Source organism: Betta splendens, chromosome 21 (assembly GCF_900634795.4).
Source record: "Betta splendens chromosome 21, fBetSpl5.4, whole genome shotgun sequence".
Taxonomy (NCBI): Eukaryota; Metazoa; Chordata; class Actinopteri; order Anabantiformes; family Osphronemidae; genus Betta; species Betta splendens.
In genome coordinates this window covers 10,098,593-10,119,298 of record NC_040899.1, presented here as the reverse complement: position 1 = coordinate 10,119,298, position 20,706 = coordinate 10,098,593, and the positions used below count along the sequence as shown (strand labels likewise).

The 20,706-nt window shown below is 52.2% G+C and overlaps 1 protein-coding gene across 5 annotated transcripts; it reads left to right on the top strand.

Annotated features, from left to right (window-relative positions):
• Positions 1 to 55: 55 nt before the first annotated feature.
• Positions 56 to 20,583, top strand: si:ch211-45c16.2 (mitogen-activated protein kinase kinase kinase 13). Of its 5 annotated transcripts, none has more exons than XM_029136661.3 (15): positions 56 to 198; positions 5,706 to 5,784; positions 12,430 to 13,139; positions 13,635 to 13,818; positions 13,907 to 14,098; positions 14,765 to 14,923; positions 15,040 to 15,198; positions 15,283 to 15,391; positions 15,483 to 15,592; positions 15,753 to 15,869; positions 16,244 to 16,387; positions 16,480 to 17,215; positions 17,296 to 17,366; positions 17,511 to 17,802; positions 17,890 to 20,583. In XM_029136661.3, the coding sequence occupies exons 3-15, from the start codon at positions 12,503 to 12,505 to the stop codon at positions 17,989 to 17,991; spliced, it is 3,012 nt and encodes a 1,003-aa protein (XP_028992494.1). In that variant the 5' UTR covers positions 56 to 198; positions 5,706 to 5,784; positions 12,430 to 12,502; the 3' UTR covers positions 17,992 to 20,583. The 5 variants fall into 5 exon arrangements, with proteins under 5 accessions (XP_028992494.1, XP_055360936.1, XP_028992496.1 ...); XM_055504961.1 differs by lacking the exon at positions 56 to 198 and adding an exon at positions 279 to 462; XM_029136663.3 differs by lacking the exons at positions 56 to 198; positions 5,706 to 5,784 and adding an exon at positions 6,293 to 6,439.
• The last annotated feature ends 123 nt before the right edge of the window (positions 20,584 to 20,706 follow it).

Sequence of the window (20,706 nt, the reverse complement as noted above, 5' to 3'; positions counted from 1 at the left end):
AAGTTTTTGCTGGTCACAATGCTTCTGGATGATGCAGCTGTTCATTAGACGATCTTTGAAGCGTTTACAGGTGAACGGAGCCGAGCGTCCGGAAGTGACGTCGACGCTCACAAGACCACGGCACTACATCGGACGGTAAATAGATGAACGGGGAGACGGCGGCCAGGAGCCAGAGGGGGAATTCCGCCGACAAACACGGTAAGAACCCGAGATTTAGACCAAATCACGGAGCGATCGCGGCGACACCGAAGCCCGTGCGCGCGCGCACGGGGCGACACGCGGGGACTCGCTAAGCTGTCAGTGTGCCGCGGTCCACGGAGTCAGCTCGAGCTCGACGGTCGCTGGATGCCGAGGGTTCGCACCGCTCCTCAGTGAGTTCCCAGGCGTGAATCGAGGCGAACCGAGCGGGAGCCGCTGTTGGATGAAGTGCGCCCGGCGTAACGTAAGGCCGGTGTTCATTACGTAAGTTAGCGGACGGGGTTGTTGAATCCCGAGCTCGGGACGGACTGGAGTGTTTTGAGGCAGGAGGAGGAGGAAATTACAGGCTGCTCCCAGGAGAGGAGGCTAATTACAGTGCTGGGCGAGGAAATGTTTGTTTTTCACCCACTGTAAGAATCCACTTCTTGTTTAGTAATTTACTATTTCGGATCGGATGGAAAAATATTTCTTTTTGCCGCCTGAGTAGGAATAATATTTAATATTCTGTGATTTTGATGTCATGTGATACAGAACTTGGGTTCAAACCGATTCAGAAGTCTGCTCTAGTTTGTGATCTTTGAATCCATGTTATAGGTTCATTCATGTATTTTAAACCCGTTCCGTGTTGTTGTTTTCAGCTTTACCTCCACATGTGATAATCTGAGCGTCAGCTGTTCGCCTGTCTGCTGGTTTGCATCACCGTATGAACTTTGCCCTCCAGCTTGCACAAGACATCTGCGGCGAAAGTAAAACGCCGATTCGCCGCGCAGCGTCTCGAGCACAAACGTTGTCCGTGCTTTAGGGACGAGCTGAAGTCCGAGGTCTAAAATGGGAATAAAGGCAAAACCCAGTGAGGCGTGTCGGTAAAGCGTGAGCTCAGCTGCTGGGCCACACCTCCGTCCCAAAGTACATCCACCACAGTGACAATAAATCAGCTGGGACCGTTTTAGTGTTAGACTGTTGCTCAGGTTCAGAGGTGATGAGCACCCCCCCCCCCCCCCCCACACACACACACACACACTGTGGATGCTGCGTTCAGGTCCACCTCTCAGGCGTGTGGCACAAAGACGCACCACGGCAGGTTTACAGCAAACACCAGCATGTGGGTTTCTTAAAACATATATTTAATGTCCTGAGGAGACTTCAAATAAAAAGGAGCCGCTGACGCTGAACCCAGGCTGCGAGCAGGTTGTTTTTCTGTTCAACAGGACTCATTGGAGGAGGCGTGACGAGCTACAGCCTTCTTGACATTTCCTGGTACATTACGAGTCCTAGAATCTCACTGACTGATATGCTCAACAGCAGCATCGCTGTTTATTGATACTGAGTTCCATACGTAATATATTAGAATAAATAACAGCATATTTCTGCTATTGTAGCGGATGCAGGGTGATGGTGGTGGTGATGGGGTGGTCCTGATGCTGCCCTGGAGACGGGAAACTCTATTTATGTAAGCGACATGTGTAGTGGTCCTGCATCTGGTCTGCTCTCACTAATCCCGGCTCTGGAGACTCGCATGTTCACAGAACAGGCCGGTTGCATGTTCTTGTTTTTGTTTTGTTTTGTTTTGTTTTTTTTTTTAACCCCGTCATGCGAGGCAGAAGCGTGTGCTGTTAATGTGCTCGCCGACGGCTGACAGAAGTAGGTTTTGGTGCTGTGCTCGCGTCACGTGCGGCCTCCGCCGCTGAAGGCGGGTTGAGTGGACGGAGCCGCACACCTTTCTCCCTCTGTGGATCCTCCTCCCCCCTCCCCCCCTCCTGTCTCACTGACATCTCTGTATCTGTAGCTTAAAATGACAACTCTGCTCGACTGGGACTCGTTGGACACTCAGCTGTTCCGCCGGTTTGAGGATTGAGATTCTGTCCAAAAGTGGGTTAAGCCCCCCCCCCCATCTCGTTTTAGTTTGGGCAGGGGCATTACAGCCGTCACCGACCGCGAGGGGGTTAGATTAATTCCGCATTGTCGAGCCCTAAGGATTTGTTGCTAATATTACACAGGCTTTACTAGGCATTTTGCTGCTGGCTTTAAGCCCACGTCCGTCTCATTTGGACGCCGCGGGAAAAAAAAAAAAAAACACGGATCACAATGCAGAGTGCTCGCGTTCGCGCCGCCGCACGTGGCTCTGAACGTATCCCCCCTCTCGCTCGTGACGCGTCTGCCAGCTGAGTTTCTATAATTACCGCGGCCCGCAGCATCTCATGGGGAGCGTATTAGCACACACGAGTGGAGGAGCCGGAGCCGGAGCACATGCGCGGCTCATACAAGCTGCAGCGCGCGCGCGGAGCCCTGATGAGAGCGTCCGTGGAAGCGCGGCCCAGTGGCGAGGACGGACACCGACCTCCTCCTCTGTGCGTTTGAGATGAAACGAATTTGCAAACCTGAGCTTGTGCGATGGTCCCCAGAGGGATGTTCTTTGGGTTGCAGAGCATGCTGGGACATCAGCCTCTGCAGCCTCTGTGTGACTGTGACCTCCCACAGCAGCAGCAGGACCACACGCCCGTTTTTTTGTGGATCATGTCATCCAAGCACGTGCTTATTTGCTCCCACTTCTCTAAGTCTCTTAAAGCAAATAATTATAGGCAGGAAATCTGCAGAGCCTCCATAATGTTATCTCAGCCGGGCTGCTGTGTTTGGTGTTCTAGCTCCGCACGCAATCCCATAAATCGCGCTCCGGATTACCAGGTGCATGGTGTTGGTGGTGGTGGTGGGTTGGGGGGTGCTGGCTGCTGCTTTGCGTCTGTTTACTCCTGCAGTCGAGCTACTTATTATGGGGGGGGGCGTGGGTGCGGCCGGGATCCTCCGCCGGCCGGGCCGGGACACTCGCTGTTGCGTAACGGGCCCTCGGCGCTGATTGGTCGGGCCGCGGCCCGTTGGTGGGCTCAGCGCGTTAATCTCACAGGCATCATCTGTGTCGCGGAGGGTCAGCGGCTGTCGCCGTGTGCAGGACACAGCCGTCCGCCGCCCGGGCTGGTTCGCTGGCACTCGGGGGCCTGATAGCAGCGCTGACCTTCTGATGTGATTTTGATTCATACTCTCCTATTTTTGATTGATTTCAGTTCCGTTAATGATAAATACCTGTAGAATGCACGCTTACTGAACTCAACAGATAATGGGATCATAGGATGAAAGTAAACGTGAAGATCACACTCTCGCCTGATTTGTCTGTGTTTCACAGTGACATCTTTCTAGAAGTATTTCAACGAGACATTTTGTTGCCGTGTCAACAAAGAGCCAATCACAGCGGCTGAGAGAGGCTTTCACTGACTCTAACTGCTTTGATTGCCGTTTCCAAGCTCACCCCATTGATTGTGTTGGAAGCTGCTGGCTGCTTGGTTATTTGTTTACTACTAAACATTTAGGAAAGTGTATTGGTATACTTCATTTTTTTCATTTATTTCTTTGTTTTCATTGAAATGGCTGATCAAACACTTCAATAGTGTTTAATGTGTCTAAATAATTGCATAACCTTTCCTACAACAAGCTTTCAGCTTAAATTTAAATTGAAAAAAACATCTTTAATCACAGGATGGGATTATAAAAATTAAATTTGACCTGTGCTGACTCGACAGTGTGCAGTTTGTGCGCGTACAGGCGGCCTGAGCGCTGTGGAGGTCCTGTGTATTTGTCAGTCATCGTAGCCGAGCGTGCGATAGCAGACTGGAAAGGTAAACCGCTGTGAAGCCTGCGTGTGCGCCTTCTCTTATTAATGCCGGGGACACAGGAGCTGTCAGTGCTGCTGTTCCGCTGCTGGTGAAATAGTAATGAGTGTGTATAACAGAGCGGAGGCCGTGTGCTTTACGGCGCGGACGAGGCTGCGGGTCTGTGAGCCGGCGATGGGGACGCAGCAGGAGGCTCTGGCCACAGCTGGAACAAGTCTTCACGAGGTCGGACTCCTTTCATGTCTCCGATTTGAAGGTGTTGAGACAAAGGTTCTGAGGTTTATCGACCACTCGCGCGATCGAGAGAGAATTACAGTTTCTAATCTCGGGTTGATTGAGTTTTTTAACCTGTGGTTCAATTTAAAGCTCTGCTGCACTGCACTAGTGCACTGTAGATTGGGATGCATTCGTCTCGATCTCCGTGACACTGAATTAAGATTTGTTAGATTTATTTGTTTGGTTCCATCTTCGCTGGAAGCCGTTTCCAAGGATAAAATACATGTGGCAGTTGATCATCTGTGAATGTGAGTGCTCTCTGTTTTGCTTTCTCATGAACGCTAAATAACTGTTTGTATTTCATGGAGAGAAGAAGTTCTTCTCCTTTTTTTTGTTGCCAGATATTCTGCAGGCAGTCGCTACCTGAGAAAGCAGTGATTAAAGTACAAACAAATATGCTCAGATTTCAGCCGCTTGGCTCGCTGCTCCTCCAGGATATCCGACACTTTTAATTAAAGTTAAATGAATTTAACTCTCCCCAGCAGGATTTGGAGCAGCGCAGGGAGGAATCCCAATGAAATAGACGAGACGGCGGCATTTAAATTAAACGCTGTACAGTAGTTAGACGTTAGAGTTCTGTGTGTTTCTACATGGAGATGACTTAAAGCGTGATCGGATTTCCTAAAACTAGACACTCAGATAAAGAGTTAATCATTCGGGGATTATCACAATCTCTGTGTAACGACTGTACAAAACCAATGCAACATCTGCGCCATCAAATTAATATCAATATTAAACCTCCAACTGTGCAAACGCTGCATTTCACAAACAGGCAAATATACAGACACAGTAGAAGTGCTGCAGTTTGAAGGCACTCAGTGGCCACTTTAATATTATTATCCTTTCATATATTAGTTAGCATATGTTAATATGCACCTCAGGGAGTTTAAGAACACTTGTTTGGAGGTATTGGAGGTAGCAGCACTGAGCTGACGGGTCACACACGTGAATCCCAAGCTTCCGTGGGTATCTGACGTCTCCGTCTGGTGCTTCCACACTTGTTCCATCTCGGGGCTGTGGTGTTGATGGGCTTCGCGTCACGAAGGTGCAGGTTTGACGCAGCGGCCGCTCCCACTGAGGCGCCCTCGGCCATCTGCACCACCACTCATCTCGCTGTCATTTCACGCCATTTATAGTCGGCGTGTTGGGACGCCGCGGCCCCGCCCCCGGATGCCGGGCCCCGCCCTCTGCCGGCGCCGCCTGCTGGGGCGCGGCTTGGGGATGGGGATTGAATGAAGCCGCTCCAATATCCCCACCCCCTCGCTCCACGGCCACCACCACCATGCTGGGACTCACACCCCCACCCATGATGTTCCCTAGAGGTCTGAAATGAGAGACTGGGGTGGAGCATCTGTTCCCCTAAGCCTTTATAGCCCCCCCCCCCCCCCCCCCCCCCCCCCCCCCCCCCCCCCCATCAGATACACACCACCACCTCCCCCAGTCTGTGTTGCCTCCCCTTGTCTTCCACAGCATTTTGATTATTCCACGTTGTCACTGCCTTGCCTGGTAATGAATCATCTTCGTATATTGATGTCATTTTACGTGTGTGTGTGTGTGTGTGTGTGTGTGCAGGTAAAAAGCAAAACAGAGGCACACCTGGGTCCAGATCCGAGTCTGAGGACGTCTGAGATGCTCAGAAGGCACCTGACAGGTCAGTACACGGACGCGAAATCAGCTGAAAGGACAGAGAGTTTGTATTTTACTTAATTTTATTCCAGGATCTATAAGTAATGTAACGAGCAGATGCTCACGCATGCAGACAGATCGTCACTCCATCCATCTTCCCGCTGCGCGCGTTGGGGCTTCAGAGGGAAGGACGTCTCCTTCCTCCCCCTCCTCAGGGTGGAAGTCATTGTGGCGACTGGGTTCATGTTAGATTATGGGGAAAACTGATTTGTTACAAAGGGATTTTCTGGCGTGCGCTCTGTCCTACTTACAGCGCCGGCGCCGCAGCCCAACCTGCTGTTCCCAGCTGGTGCTGCTCTGAAATACAACCCCCACCCCTCCTCCTCCTCCTCCTCCTCTTCATCTCCCCTGGCTCCTCCCCTCAGAGCTCCGCCCCTCCCGTCCGCTGCTCTCCGGGCCGCGTCGCCTCTGCGTCAGACAGCTCCATTCATGAAAAGCGTGACGCGAGCGGGTTTGCAGCAGCACGGTGACGCCGTCGCCCACCCACTCACAGCGGAGGTGCAGCGGGAGTCGGGGGGGAATGTCGGCTCCGTCTCTGGCCGCCGCCTCCTTCCGTCCACGCGTCCGCTGGCTCGTTCCGCTGCCCGTCTTTGCCTCGGAGCCGAGAGACGACCATGAATGTGAGCCCCGCGCGCCGTGAGTAACCTGCTGGTGCTGTGTGTTTGGAAGCGGCGTGGTTTCGGACCCGCTGGTGTCGCCGGTCTCGTACGCGGCCCGTCCGCCTGCGTTCGCCCCGTGACGGAGCGCCGGTGCGTGCGCGGTCTATTTTAAGCTGCGCTGTGATGCTGCTGGTGCTTTTTGATGCAGCGCCTCTCTGTGCCCCCTGAAGGGCAGGTGGAGACGCGGGTGAAGGCATCGACCAGCGTCAATCCAGCCTCCACGACTTAATGTCTTACAGATAAAACGGGCACGGCCGCCGAGGCGTCGTGACCCTGGCGGCCGGCGATGACGAGCTTTCTGGGGCGCGCGTGCGTTGTGCAGGGGCCACGGAGTCACATTCACTTTGCCTCTGCAGCCTCGTAGCAACGACTCCTTCCCGATGCTTGGCTCATGTTCTGTTTTCGCTCTCTCTCTCACTTTGCATCATCATCCTTTTCTCTGTTTACGCGGCAGCACCAAAGCCCCGTGCGCCCACCTCTGTCCGCCGCTAAGCGCGTTTATGTAACTGCAGGATGAGTAGCTGGAGGAGGAGGAGGAGGAGGAGGAGGAGGAGGAGGAGGGAGCTGTGTCCAGCCGTCCTTTTTTCCACAGCGTGCACAATAATGGCTGCTAATTCGCGTCCGAGCCGACTCTGCCGTTCAGATTGGCCTTGGAGCGGCTGACTTCAGCTGCTTTAATATGCAGATGCCCATGAGCTGCGTGTTGCGGTTATTTTAAGAGCAGGCGGGGATGAGATGAACTCAGCTGCTAATAGAAGCACTAATGTGTATTGATTCCGCTTTGTGCTGTGGTACAGGAGAAATAACACACACAGGAACAACACCCTCTTTAGACTCACATGCTCCATTATTTTTTTTTTCTTTGCTCACGCCTACATCTTCATATTGCAGATATTAAACAAACGCTGTTGCAGTGTCAGTTGTCCGTGTTTGTAAATCGGTGTCTCTCCTTGGCCATCGTTGTTGTCGGGCCTGGGAGGCTGTCTCCGTTAAAGGAGGACAAGGGGGATTGTTGTGGCAGCAGCTGCTCCTCGTGTGTGTGTGTGTGTGTGTGTGTGTGTGTGTGTGTGTGTGTGTGTGTGTGTGTGTGTGTGTGTGTGTGTGTGTGTGTGTGTGTGTGTGTGTGTGTGTGTACTGCTGCTGTCTCCTGGCCGTGCAGGGCAGACAGGCCCAGTTCACATGGAGCCGGCGCCTCTTGTGTCCTTTGTTGTCGCTCTGGGAGTCTCTCTCATTGGAGCGTCGGTGGGTACAGTGTCGTGCTGTAAGCGGGCCCAGCGGCAGCCGCAGAATACCACTCTCTCTCTCGCTCTCCCCTTTCTGTGTGTGACAAATTTGCCGTCATATCTCTCTATTCACAGCCCTCTGTGTCCGTCCTCTGCCTCCCTAATCTCCTTTTCTTCCTGTGCTTTTCTCCTGAGCTACTATTTAGCTCTGTCTCACTGGCCCCACCGTCCCTCTGTGTCTGTTTGCATTCATCATCTATCTGGATGGATCTGGTTAGTCCTCGTAAATAGAGCTCTGCAAAGCTGTATCGGTCGACATCATTGGGAACAAAGAAACAGCTTCAGTGAAGAGACTTTTTTTTTTTTTTAAAGCTTCATGAGTCTTTTCAAGGAGACAATCTGAGATTGTTGCAGACTTTTAGAGGCTGGCTGCACATTCACATTCACAGAGTGCTGGAGAACGAGGCCGGTGTGTGACGTGTCGATGGCGCACTAGCTTTTCCTCACTTAGTTGTTTTCTCCACTTCTGGTTGTCATGAGCGTGGAGGGTATGAATTTGATTCGTCATTGGAAAAGCTTAGGAGCACACATTCACAGATTCAGCTTTTGCACATCAGAAGATGAGAAGACGTCTCATCCTCCTCATTCTCTGCCTCCTCCTCCTCCTCCTCCTGTGAACTCTCCACTACAACAAACTGCACCCATTCCCCCTGATCCCACCTGGCACTTTCCCCGCGGCTTCAGCTGCAGCTTTGACCTGGTTCCTAGCGGCCCGACCCGGCCCGGCGCTGGGAGCGCAGGAATTAATGTTCTGTGGCCTGCTTTCCCGTGCGTCCACTAAATAAGCCCAGGTGAGTCACCAGAGTGAACCGGAACATGAGGGACGATGGATTATATCAAAACACCAGCAGCGTGACAGCAGATGCCCGGACGCCGTGCCAGAATTCATTTATTTTCTCTTCCGCCGCTGCACCGGCAGATTAGTACTTTGAACCACCTACACCAGGCTGTCCAATCCCCTCTGGCAGGACTCTGGTAGCGAGGGGAAAGCTGATTTAGACATCGCGGCCCGTATATCCTGACAATCAAATCAAGACCGGGTGGCTCAGCTGGCAAAGTCACATTCCCGAGGTCTCTGCTTTTGACGGACGCGCTGGTCAATAATCAGGTCCACGTGGCAAAGTGGGGAACGAAACCTGGTGTGCGGTTACGTTTTCAGTCTGTTTACTCGAACGGTGACCAGCTGCTGTGATCGTACGTAGTGTGCATTGACGAAGGGAAACGGGCTACACCTACAGATATGCAGGTGTTCAACTTTGACCCAGAGTACCGGACGATCACATGTCTAGTTCAGACCACAGTTGATAACAGATGATAACCACTCTTATCATCACACCTGATTATAAGAGGCTGTGTTTGTCCAGCCTGTTTAGATTTTACACTGAACCTCCCTGCTCAGTGGAGGAGCACCACTCTCACTACATGTTCATTTTCCTTTCCCCGTCCACCGGGCCTCGGGCTTGAAGGAGAGCGAGTGTGACTAGTAGCAGAAGGTCAGGCTGGATGCTGCGTTGACATGGTAACGTGAGAACGATGAGGTGGGCCAGGGGCTAAATTGGCTCTTTGTTGGCGTTGCAGCTGTCACCTAAAGGGAGGATCCCCCGGTGGGGCCCAGCAGGACTCCCCTTAATGAGGAGCGGAATGATGGAGACACAGATGCCGCTGCTGTGAGGCTGAGCGAACGCGTCATGCGCGCTTGTAAGTGTTAAAGGTCTGTTTGTCGACCGGTGAAAGTGTTGGAGCACAATCGGCGTAGAACAAACACTGCTGCCCGGCCTCCACCCCCCACCCCACTCAGATCGCTGGGACTGGTGGGATTATTGGATCCTGCCAGACACGCCCCGGACGTGTGTGTGTGTGTGTGTGTGTGTGTGTGTGTGTGTGTGTGTGTGTGTGTGTGTGTGTGTGTGTGTGTGTGTGTGTGTGTGTGTGTGTGTGTGTGTGTGTGTGTGTGTGTGTGTGTGTGTGTGTGTGTGTGTGTGTGTGTGTGTGTGTGAACCTGATCTCGCTGCATCACCAGCTGACATTTACACACACACACACTGTACAGACTGGTAGAGTAACATCTACATCTCTGCAGCTTTGAGTGTGAAAACTGGGGTTCGCACCATGAAGCCTTCTACTACTGATCACTGATTGCAGGACTTCTTCTAAAGGGGAGAAGTGACAGATCCATGTATGAGGGGGGAGGGCTGGATAAACTGTGTGTTTGCATGAGCCCGTCTCTGGAGCGCTGTAGAGGGATTAAAGGATCAGCCACTGATCATTTCTCTCTCATTCTCCTCCTCCTTTCTTCATTTCACCCATTCTCCCACGTATATACGCACATTGTGTCCTTTTGTGAAGCTGTGTCTCCTATAAAGCAAACACAGCTTCACAAAGGACACAAACGCGTGCTCTTGAACGTAAGAGGAGCGGTCAGCTTTTGCTCAGTCACGGTCACTTTCGGAAAGTCCTGTAAATAAATGACCATGTAAATGAAACCTCCAGCCCTTCTTGATTAGGTACAGGCATTATTCATGGGATTCTATGCCCATAGTGATCTTGCATTTAAGATTAATGGCAGAGTCTGATTAGTTTGTTTTCTCTTCTTGGTGTCAAGTATAGACTCTTTCCATATAATGGCTGTAAAGATCCAGAAAGCAAATTGGGGTGAATTGATGCTTCTAAGATCAATCGAATGATCAAATAAAAAAATATATATATAACTGGAGAAGCCTCGCACTATAATATAATTAGAGCATCTTGGTTGGTTGGTTGGATTCAGAGGGTACCAGGCAGCGTCCTGCATGTTCCTGTCCGGCCGACCCGCGGTCCCACGTCAGGAGCCCGGCTCCGAGAAGCGTCCGCGGGGTGGAATTACAGCGCGGGCCTCTGCTCGCGCAGCTCGATTGTCTCGGCTGTGGAAGGGACGGATTTACTGGACACCCGAGAGAGCGTTCTCTCCTTCCCCTGCACTCTCAGCAACCTGCTTAGAGACAGGCCTGCATTATAGATGAGCCTCTGGCAGCCGCCGCGCTCTCACAGCGCTCGGGTTTCCCCCGGTAGATGCATCCGCAGGAACATGGATGCAACACGGATGGATGAACTCTAGTCTGAAGATTGTGTTTTCTGTTATTTAATTAAGATTTAAAAAAGAAACGGAGCATTTTTGGGTCTGAAGGAGTTGTAGTTTTACATCCAGCAGCAGCGTTCTCTTTGTCAGAGGGATTCGGGCTTTGTTGCACTTTGACCTGAGACCTGAGCGTAAACGCGTCGCTTCGATCGGACCTCCACGTGAACCAGAGTCCGGCCGCTCTGTCCCTCACCTCCCGGACTTTGATCCGCTGTTCCCGGTGTGCGCCGCTCGCCCTCGCGTCGCTTCCCGCTCCCCGTGGGCCGCGTGTGTTCTCTCTCGCCTCCGCTCGACCTTGACTGGAGTGCTGGGGTCGCGTCCTCCTGGGTTTGAAAAGGGGCAAAAACTCAAGTGTCATTTAAACTGCGATTGATTCGCTGCCAGCGGCGGTAAGGGAGCACCGTCAGACTGTGGATAAATGGCCATCTGTTTGTCTGAAAACAGTGAGGGCCACACTTGCAACAAATTAAACCCCCTCCCATGTGCAGGATTGGAGCACTTCCGACGTTGGCAGCTCCTAGTGGAAGAGCTGAAAAAGACTCCCTGACATCCCAGCGCTAACAACTGGAGGCCAGCATGTGTCCCTAATATGACAAACATCCACTGTAGTTTACTGGGACATATCCCCACATACTGTACGCCGTCCCAGCTGCAGCAAATGTGAGCTCATCCACATTGGAAACACTTCAAAAAAACTACTGTTGTGTTAATGTGAAATCTGCTGAGGCAAGAATAAATAACCGGACCAATTTTACAAATATACACACGCACACACACTCTTAACAGCGTTGTACAGAAAAGATTCTTAAGACTTTTCAGTAGGTTTCACAATATACTGTACATGTCAATACAGATATGACTGAATTACATAAGCTGTGATATAAGTTTGCACCCGTGCCACCTGCTCCTGTTCCTCCGTGACCTTTGCCTTTAGAGTCATCCCTTCTAGAGTGAGCGGATTGAGATGGAATATTTTCTGTCCCGGTGATTGAGGAACACGGCCTCTGTTTGCTCTGTGTGTGTGTGTGTGTGTGTGTGTGTGTGTGTGTGTGTGTGTGTGTGTGTGTGTGTGTGTGTGTGTGTGTGTGTGTGTGTGTGTGTGTGTGTGTGTGTGTGTGTGTGTGTGTGTGTGTGTGTGTGTGTGTGTGTGTGTGTGTCCTTGTTGGCAGCGGTTAAACAGTGAGAATGGTTTGTGCATGCCAGATGTTTCCCTCTCAGCAGCCCTAATAACACAAAAACTTTAATCCCTGCAATACAGAGTCTGGGGTTAAAGCCCTGTTTGTGTGTGTGGGTGTGGGACCTTGCCCTCCGTGGTGTTACAGTAGCATTCTGTACATTAAATAATTTTTTTTTAATGGAAGCTCTTCAGTCCAGGATCAATGGAAGGACTGTATGTTTTTGTGGAGGTCATGGCTGTAATTCTCTGTGGTTTGTCAGCGTTTCCTGCATCGATCCATCTATCGATGACTTTTTTTATTTTTATGTGCATGTTACTCTGTGTGGCCTGACTTCTGTAATGAAGCTAATCCATCTCTCTCTCTCTCTTTTTGCAGGTGATATTCAGCATTCAGACCAACCAGATTGTTAGGACGCGTCCCGCTCATCACCGCTCGGCCGCCCGTGCACATGCATGACACTATGGGCAGCTCCCCCGAGGTGCTCTCGTGGACTTCCTGCCCCAGTCTGCTGGTGGGCAAGCTGAAGGAGGAGCTCAAGCTCACCGTGGTCGGAGACGCCATGAAGAAATCCACCTCGCCGAACGCCCAGCCTCCTCCCCCTCCTCCTCCTCCGGCTAATGTGCCTCCTCAGATCATCACGGACCTGGCGCTGCCGACGCACCTGCCGGTCCCCCTGCAGACGCTGCAGCTGCCCGGCCAGGACGAGGAGTCCGTGCTGGGCTGCGTGAGCTCCCCGAACGCGGCGCTGAGCGTGGACTCAACGCGGAGCGAGGGCGGGAACTTCGACAACAGCGTGCTCCAGCTGCAGGAGCAGGAGCACGAGGACGCCGGCGACCCGGCGTCCTGCGAGCATGGCGGGTGCGGCAGCGGGGTGGAGGAACAGATGGGAGAGGGGGACTGTCCCGCGGACCACGGTGGGGACGGGCCACACGGACACCCGCATCACCCCGACGACATCAAACTGCACTTCCAGAGAGCCGGGCCGGGCTCGGGGGGCTTCCTAGAGGGGCTGTTCGGCTGTCTCCGACCTGTCTGGAACATTATAGGGAAGACCTACTCTACAGAATACAAGCTACAACAGCAAGGTGAGCTGCTGGGTTTTGTCTTACCGCACGGTATCAATGTAGGAAACTAAATGTCCTTGTCTCTTTAAGACTTCTGAGAAACAAACCTCAGATTTCCTCCAGTTTCTCCTAATGAAGTCCGTAACTCAATAGTTGCCCTCGGCTTCCTTCTCCGCTGTGGTGGTGAAGCTGCACGGCTGTCTGTTTCTATTGGGGTCATGGTAAAGGTAGACTCACCTTGCTGCAGGCCTGAATGCACCGCCTGGACACGCAGGCTACAGGATCTGACTCAAGGTCAGACAGAGCTGGCTAATGTCCACAGGTGGCGTGAGGTTTGAAGCCGCATGCTCAGATAAACTGACCTCAGGCTGCAGCTTCGTATTTACAGACGGTGGCGTGAAGAGCGATGGGACAGATGGAAGCCCTTCAGAAGCTCCAACGTTAGCTCAACAACACACATTTTAGAATGCTCCCGTGATAATGACACACGTTTTCGTGTGCCTGACTTGTTCTCAGACATGTGGGAGGTTCCGTTCGAGGAGATTTCCGAGCTGCAGTGGCTCGGCAGCGGCGCACAGGGGGCCGTGTTCTTGGGCAAGTTCCGCTCCGAGGAGGTGGCGATCAAGAAGGTGCGCGAGCAGAAGGAGACGGACATAAAGCACCTGAGGAAGCTCAAGCATCCCAACATCATCAGCTTCAAGTGAGTCGGCAGCACACTCGGCCATGTCGCTCGGCCGATGCCGCTTTCGCCCTGTTTTCACCTCGTCCGCCTCTTCTTCCGACCTAAGGGGCGTGTGCACGCAGGCCCCATGCTACTGCATCATCATGGAGTACTGTGCTCAGGGCCAGCTGTACGAGGTGCTGCGGGCAGGGAGGAAGGTGACCCCCAGGCTGCTGGTGGACTGGGCCTCGGGCATCGCCAGTGGCATGAACTACCTGCACCTGCACAAAATCATCCACAGGGATCTCAAGTCTCCTAAGTGAGTCTCCCCGACCTGCCCGGTGCTTTTACCCTCATGCACTTTCACACAACAAGCATAGACTGCGGCCGCAATCCTAAATCAGATTAGTGAAGCTCAAGAAAACATCTTTGCCTGTAGCAGGAACAACGGCTCATTTTCTCAGCTTTGAATAATGCGATAGCTGCTCGAATTGCGATTTTCAGAGTTGTTCACGGCCGGCCGACTTCGAGGAAGAGCAAAACCAAGCATTCGGTCTCATCCTGCTCGTCCCGTGAACGCTGCAGCTCTGTTCCTCTGATCGATATCACGGTGCTGCAGCTTCGCCGAGCGCCGTGTTAATCAGCGGAATGATAGTTGGTCAGATTTGCTGCAAAGGTCAGTCTCGTTCCGCTAATGAGAGGATTCAGATGTGGGAGTGCTCTGCTGTTACAGCGTAGACTATCAGTGTTTGGGAATTTATTTTAGTCGCAGCAAAAAACACAGACCCAGCCCATTAAAGCCAGCGAAATGTCACACATGTGACCCACATGATCTGCATTCAAGTATGATACTGCATGGCCTCCACACATAGAACAGAAATAGAATAAACAGGAGTGTACTGTATCTTCTCCCCTGCTTTTTACTGCATTGATAAAATGTATTATTGTTAATATTAACAGCGTTTTCTGCTTGTTTGTGTTTCAGTGTTCTGGTCACCCATAACGACACTGTGAAAATCTCTGACTTTGGAACATCCAAAGAGCTCAGCGACAAAAGTACCAAGATGTCATTTGCAGGTACGGTGGCCTGGATGGCCCCGGAGGTGATAAGAAACGAGCCTGTGTCTGAGAAGGTGGACATCTGGTGAGTGAATCCATTCTGCTGTGCATAATTTGACATAGATGTATTAAGTTATTTTGCCTGATTCAGTGCCTCTAGTGATGTCTGTAGTTCGAGTTGTGCATCTTCGTGTGCCGCAGGTCATTTGGAGTTGTCTTATGGGAACTGCTGACAGGAGAGATCCCCTACAAAGACGTGGACTCCTCAGCTATTATTTGGGGAGTGGGCAGCAACAGTCTCCACCTTCCTGTCCCCTCCACCTGCCCAGATGGCTTTAAAATCCTCATGAAGCAGACTTGGTGAGTGTGGACGCTTTAATAATTCAACTGCTATGCTGATGCCTGGAAACGTGCACACTCTGATTCGCCTACGTGCCACTTCAGGCAGGGGAAGCCGAGGAATCGGCCCTCGTTTCGTCAGATCCTCCTGCACCTCGACATCGCGTCGGCCGATGTCCTAGGAACGCCTCAGGAGACCTACTTCAAGTCTCAGGTGCTCCGGCCTTTTGTGCCGTTTGCATTCATGTACTGGAGGCGTCTTCTCAGCCGCGGCGTTGACGGCGGTGTGTTTAATCGCGCTGCAGGGAGAGTGGAGGGAGGAGGTGAAGAAGCACTTTGAGAAGATCAAGAGTGAGGGCACCTGCATCCACAGGCTGGACGAGGAGCTCATTCGACGCAGGCGGGATGAACTCAGGTGCGCATGACGTGAGCGCTGGAGGCAGACGCCGTCGATTCCAGCACGGGGGGTTTAAACACGTTATGGAAATGGGATCCGATCCTTGAGCTCATCTGCGGAGACCAATAATCCACGGTTCGCCCTGCTTTCTATTTTTATCTGCCCTTCCTGTCTCCAGGCATGCATTAGACATCCGGGAGCACTATGAGAGGAAGCTGGAGCGAGCCAACAACCTCTACATGGAGCTCAGTGCCATCATGCTGCAGTTAGAGGTCCGCGAGAAGGAGCTAATGAAGTACGTGAACAAAGCTTTTATCACGCGCTTCCTGCTTTCCTCATTATTTGGTCTCCATTCAGTCATTTACTCCAGTAACACATTTTTAGATTGTCAAACAAATCTAAATGCTAAACAAAATCTGGTCTGTTCCTTGGAATGTATTTTTTCAGACTTTGCTGCTGTAGCCTGAGCTGTTTTGTTTTCTTTAGTCATGATTCAGAGCTGCAAAGTTATTGTTATTCGTTGCCATTTCTTTTGTGTTTCATGTTTTTGCTCGGATTCTTTTCTGGATAATTGTGTTGAATCTTTTGCGCTCCCCCGGAGAAACAGAAAATAAAGACATTACCGTAAAAGAGTCTCACAGGTCCACGTTTATTTTGCCGTTCCTTCAGGAGAGAGCAGGCAGTGGAGAAGAAATATCCAGGAACCTACAAGCGGCATCTGGTTCGACCCATCGTCAGGGCGAACGCTGTGGAGAAGCTCATCAAGAAGAAAGGCAGCATTTCCCACAAAGCAGGGACGCCCCCGACCAAAAGGTCCGAGCTGCACGTTCACCAGAACCAGGGGCGACAGCCGGGTTTCAGTCCCGCTAAATGCTCCGTGCTGACGCTGCTGTCATCTCTTACAGGCCAGACCTGCTTCGGTCCGACGGCATCCCCAGCGTGGACCCCCTCCCCTCCCCCTCCCCGCTGTCCGCCAGCCCCAAGGTGTCCACGCCTCCCGGCAAGGCGCGCTACCGCAGCAAGCCCCGGCACCGCCGCACCAACAGCAAAGGCAGCCACAGCGAGTTCCCAGGGGCGCTGAAGCCCCTCGCCGCGCCCCCAGACGACACGCGCGCTCTCCACTCGCCCCACCTCCACCTCCACCGCCACCACCAGCTGCCGACCGAGGGCCCCCTCCTCCCGCTGAAGGGCCGCGAGGAGGCTGTGGTGAACTGTGCCAACAACCTGCGCTACTTCGGGCCCGCGGCTGCTCTGCGGAGCCCTCAGACGGACCACCTGCAGCGCCGCGTCTCGGGCTCCAGCCCCGACCTCATCTCCGCCGCCGTGGACGCAGACACGCGGCAGCGGGCCCCCGCCCCGGCAGCCGGCGCCGGCTCCCTGTGCCCCTGCTGTCAGGCCCACCCCTTCCCCGGGTGCCTGCAGTGCCAGGGGGCCCCGCCCGCCGCCGCCCACCTGGAGCTCCCCAAGTACCCGCTGCTCGGTTCCCAACACGGGAGCCCGGCGTCGGGACGGGCGCCCGGCAAAGACGCGGCCTCCGACGGAGAGAGCCCCAGGAAGGACGGGAAGCAGGACCAGGGGGCGTCCGAGCACCCCCCCGCCCTGCCCACAGCCCTGCCCCGTACCCTCAGGCCGCTCAGAAAGGCAAGGACGCCCATCTGTGAGCCGCCTTTGTGTCCACGAACTTTGCAACGCGACTGCTACTGTGATTGTTTCTCCTGCAGGGTGCCGATGAGTCATCTGAGGAGGAGGAGGGGGAGGTGGACAGTGAAGTGGAGTTTCCAAGGAGACAGAGGTAAAATACAGTTCCAACTTGACTTTAATCATGTTATAACTTATTATTACATCACATTATCATAGCAGTTTTTATTTGCATTACTTAACTAGTCCGATAGATGAGCTGCTGAATACGGTATGACCTCCGCCCCCCGCCCCACAGGCCCCACCGCTGCATGAGCAGCTTCCAGTCCTACTCCACCTTCAGCTCGGAGAACCTGTCCGCGTCGGACGGCGAGGAGGGGAACACCAGCGACCACTCGCACAGCGGCCCCCTGGAGAGGCTGAGCACCAGCCAGGAGGAGCACCTGGACGAGCTGCTGTCGCACACGCCGGACATCCCCATCGACATCTCCACCCAGTCGGACGGCCTCTCCGACAAGGAGTGCGCCGTGCGCCGGGTCAAGACCCAGATCTCTTTGGGAAAACTGTGCTCTGACGAACACAGCTATGAGGTGAGTGCTGCGGATGTGAATTTTTTTTTTTTTTTTTTTTTTAAATCCTAGATCTTCGCTAATATTCCTGTCGTATTCCCCTCTAAGAATCCGTTACAGTTTGGAGACTCTGACTGTGATTCGTCGGAGGCGGAGTGCTCCGATGCCACAATTAGAAACAACAAAGTCGGAGCTCCTTCCTCATGGTGAGCCCGGGGCTCGGTTCTGTTGTCGCCTGGAGGCCCTGCAGAAAAATACAGCAATAAGCGGACGACGTTGTGAACAAAGCTCCCTTATAGCAAAGCCCCATGCAATTCCTCCCAGAACCTCCCAGCTGCACCTTCACTACACGACCTCCATTGCCCCTCATCTTGAGCACAGCATCTGGGCAACCCATGGCAGGGATTCCCCTTTTGAATGATGTACAGTAGATAGTGTAACATTCATAATTTATTTTTTGCTGACTTTTGAAGGAAAATTCAGGACCTCTGTGCTTGCTGATCTGAACAGAGGAGAATATTCAAAAAAAAACAAACTGTGAGTCAGACTGAGTTTGGATGAAGATGATGGTGACGAGGAGCATGTCGGAGGGGGTTGAGCGGCAGCTGTGGGAGGTCGCGCCACGTCAGTCTTTTGACCTGGCTTCGGCTGCTCCCAGCGTTGCGCTCTTGCAGATCCTCGGCCCCGGCTTCTCTATCATGAGTTTACGGTGCGGAGCCCCAGCTCACGGAACCGGTGTGAGCACCAGCATGAACCACGCCCTCGCCTGCACCGCCCCGCACCACCTGGCCGGGTTCCCCGGGCCCCTCGCTCCTGCGCCTCTGCCGCTCGGAACCGTCCACTCACGCCCGCGCAGCTCCCAGAATGCAGAAGCTGCCGGGAGGCTGCATGACCAGCGAGCGGAGATGGAGACAGGAAAACACAAAAAAACGCAACCGCAGAGAATCGTCCTCTCGTCATCGTCAATCAGATATCGTGTCCAGAAGCTGAGTGTGTGAGTGTGTGAGTGCGAAACCCCTTTCCATTAGATAATACAGTTTCAGACTCATCTCAGGATCGTTTGAGGACTTTGAGAAACTGGACTGAACCAATTCTATATAATATGTAGGAATGTTCTTAGAGTGGCACATATTATGGCCCATGCAGGATCATTAAATGTCTTACGCATAGCCTTGATGTTCAACCCTTTATTGCTGTAGCGGACAATAACGTGTCGAGCGTTTTTTCGTAGCAGGTGCAGTATCCCGTTTCTTGACGTGAGCTCGTTCCCCCATGAACCATTTTCTAGCAGGGTCATAAAAACCCCCAAATGAATCGCTCTCCGTGCTGTAGGGCATCGCACAGCAATAACGCAGCTTGGCCTGAAGCGGAGGTTGCTTCCTCAGGGTGCGGGGCGTCTAGCCGGCTAGACGCCACACAGGGACCGGTGGCAGCAGGAGAGCCGGTGTTGAACAGCTCATCGTAGGTGCGATATTTTTGAACTGTCCCGTTTTCTGTGAACTCGCCTTTTTCGGGCTCGGTGCTCAGGTTTTACTTTTGCTGATTCAGGAGCAGGAGCGATATGCACAGATGGGGACAGTTACAGGGACTTTCCCCTCGTGCTGTGTGAAGGTCCTGGCTCTGACATTCCTCATTATATCGTCCAGATCCCACAATGCAGGAGGCAGGAAGCCGTTTTTTTTGGGGGGGGGGGGGGTCTGGTTGCTTTTGAAAAGGGATACTGCATCTGCAGGAGTTCTAGCGCTGTCTCCCGGTTGAGTGTTTGTCGTTCAACCTGTTGATTTTACGGACAGCCGGGGTTGAATTTAACGATAATGATGTCAAGATGTCAGACCGACTGTATGAAGGTGGCTGTGATTTAACGCGAGGAATATAAGCCAGAGTCGAGGCCACAGAGCACTGGAACAGCTCTCGCTTCAACAACCTCATCTCAGTGTTAGTTTCTCTTGTGTATATGAACATCTGTAAATGTAACGTGGTTTAGTTTTTATTTTTTTCCTCCCTCTGAACAGACGACCTGTTATAGGAATAGGAACAGGGAGCTCTTTAATCCGTATCACACCAGTATTGAACCACTACAGGAAGGTGTGAGTCACACAAACTGCGTAGCACAGAGTGTTACACAAACTGTACTGATGGATAAGTGACTATTTGCTTGAAAAGCTTTAGAGAGGCTCACGCCTGGTGCTGACGTCGGGTGCTGCCTCTCCTCGAGCGTCCTTCAACCTTCTTCACTATGTTTACGTGTGTGCGACATAACCTAGAGTAACCTAACGACTGGTACTCCCATAAAGCTGTTGTTGTCTTTCTGGCATAAATCCTGTGAAGTGTGATTCTTTTGAAGTTTTGATTTATTCTTGATTCTTTTTTTTTTTTCTTTGTAGCTGGCCTACATGATTATTGAGTTAATTTATTATGAATGACTGGAAAGGTTTCTTTTTAATTTCAGGCAGCTTTAGAAATGTCACCACCTACTATATGTTTTCCTGAGAAGTGTTATTTAAAGGAAGCACAATGAATTGGTGCGTGAGGAGGGGACAGTATTTGTATGTGAGAACAAAGGCATTGTCATATCATTGACCGTGCTGAGGACCATTTATTATCATTGTGGATGAAGTATTTGTTTAGAAGAATTTATATCAGTAATTAGCAGCTTCACTCGTTCCTAAATCCATTTTTTTGTATTTCAGCATACATTAGTTTAGGAGGAGTCACCTCTGTTGGAACCAAAAGTCTGTCACAGCAGGGTAAATGTGTGATGCCGAATTCTTCTGCAGTGATCTCTTCCCCTCGTTTTTTTTTTTAAATAAAGCACTTGTACTTACATCAGAATTTCTGTAAAACTGTCTCTAACCGTGGACATGATGTTGCCTCATCCCGTGTGTCGCGCATCTTTTTCTTTGCCGTTTCCAACTCTCTCTCTCT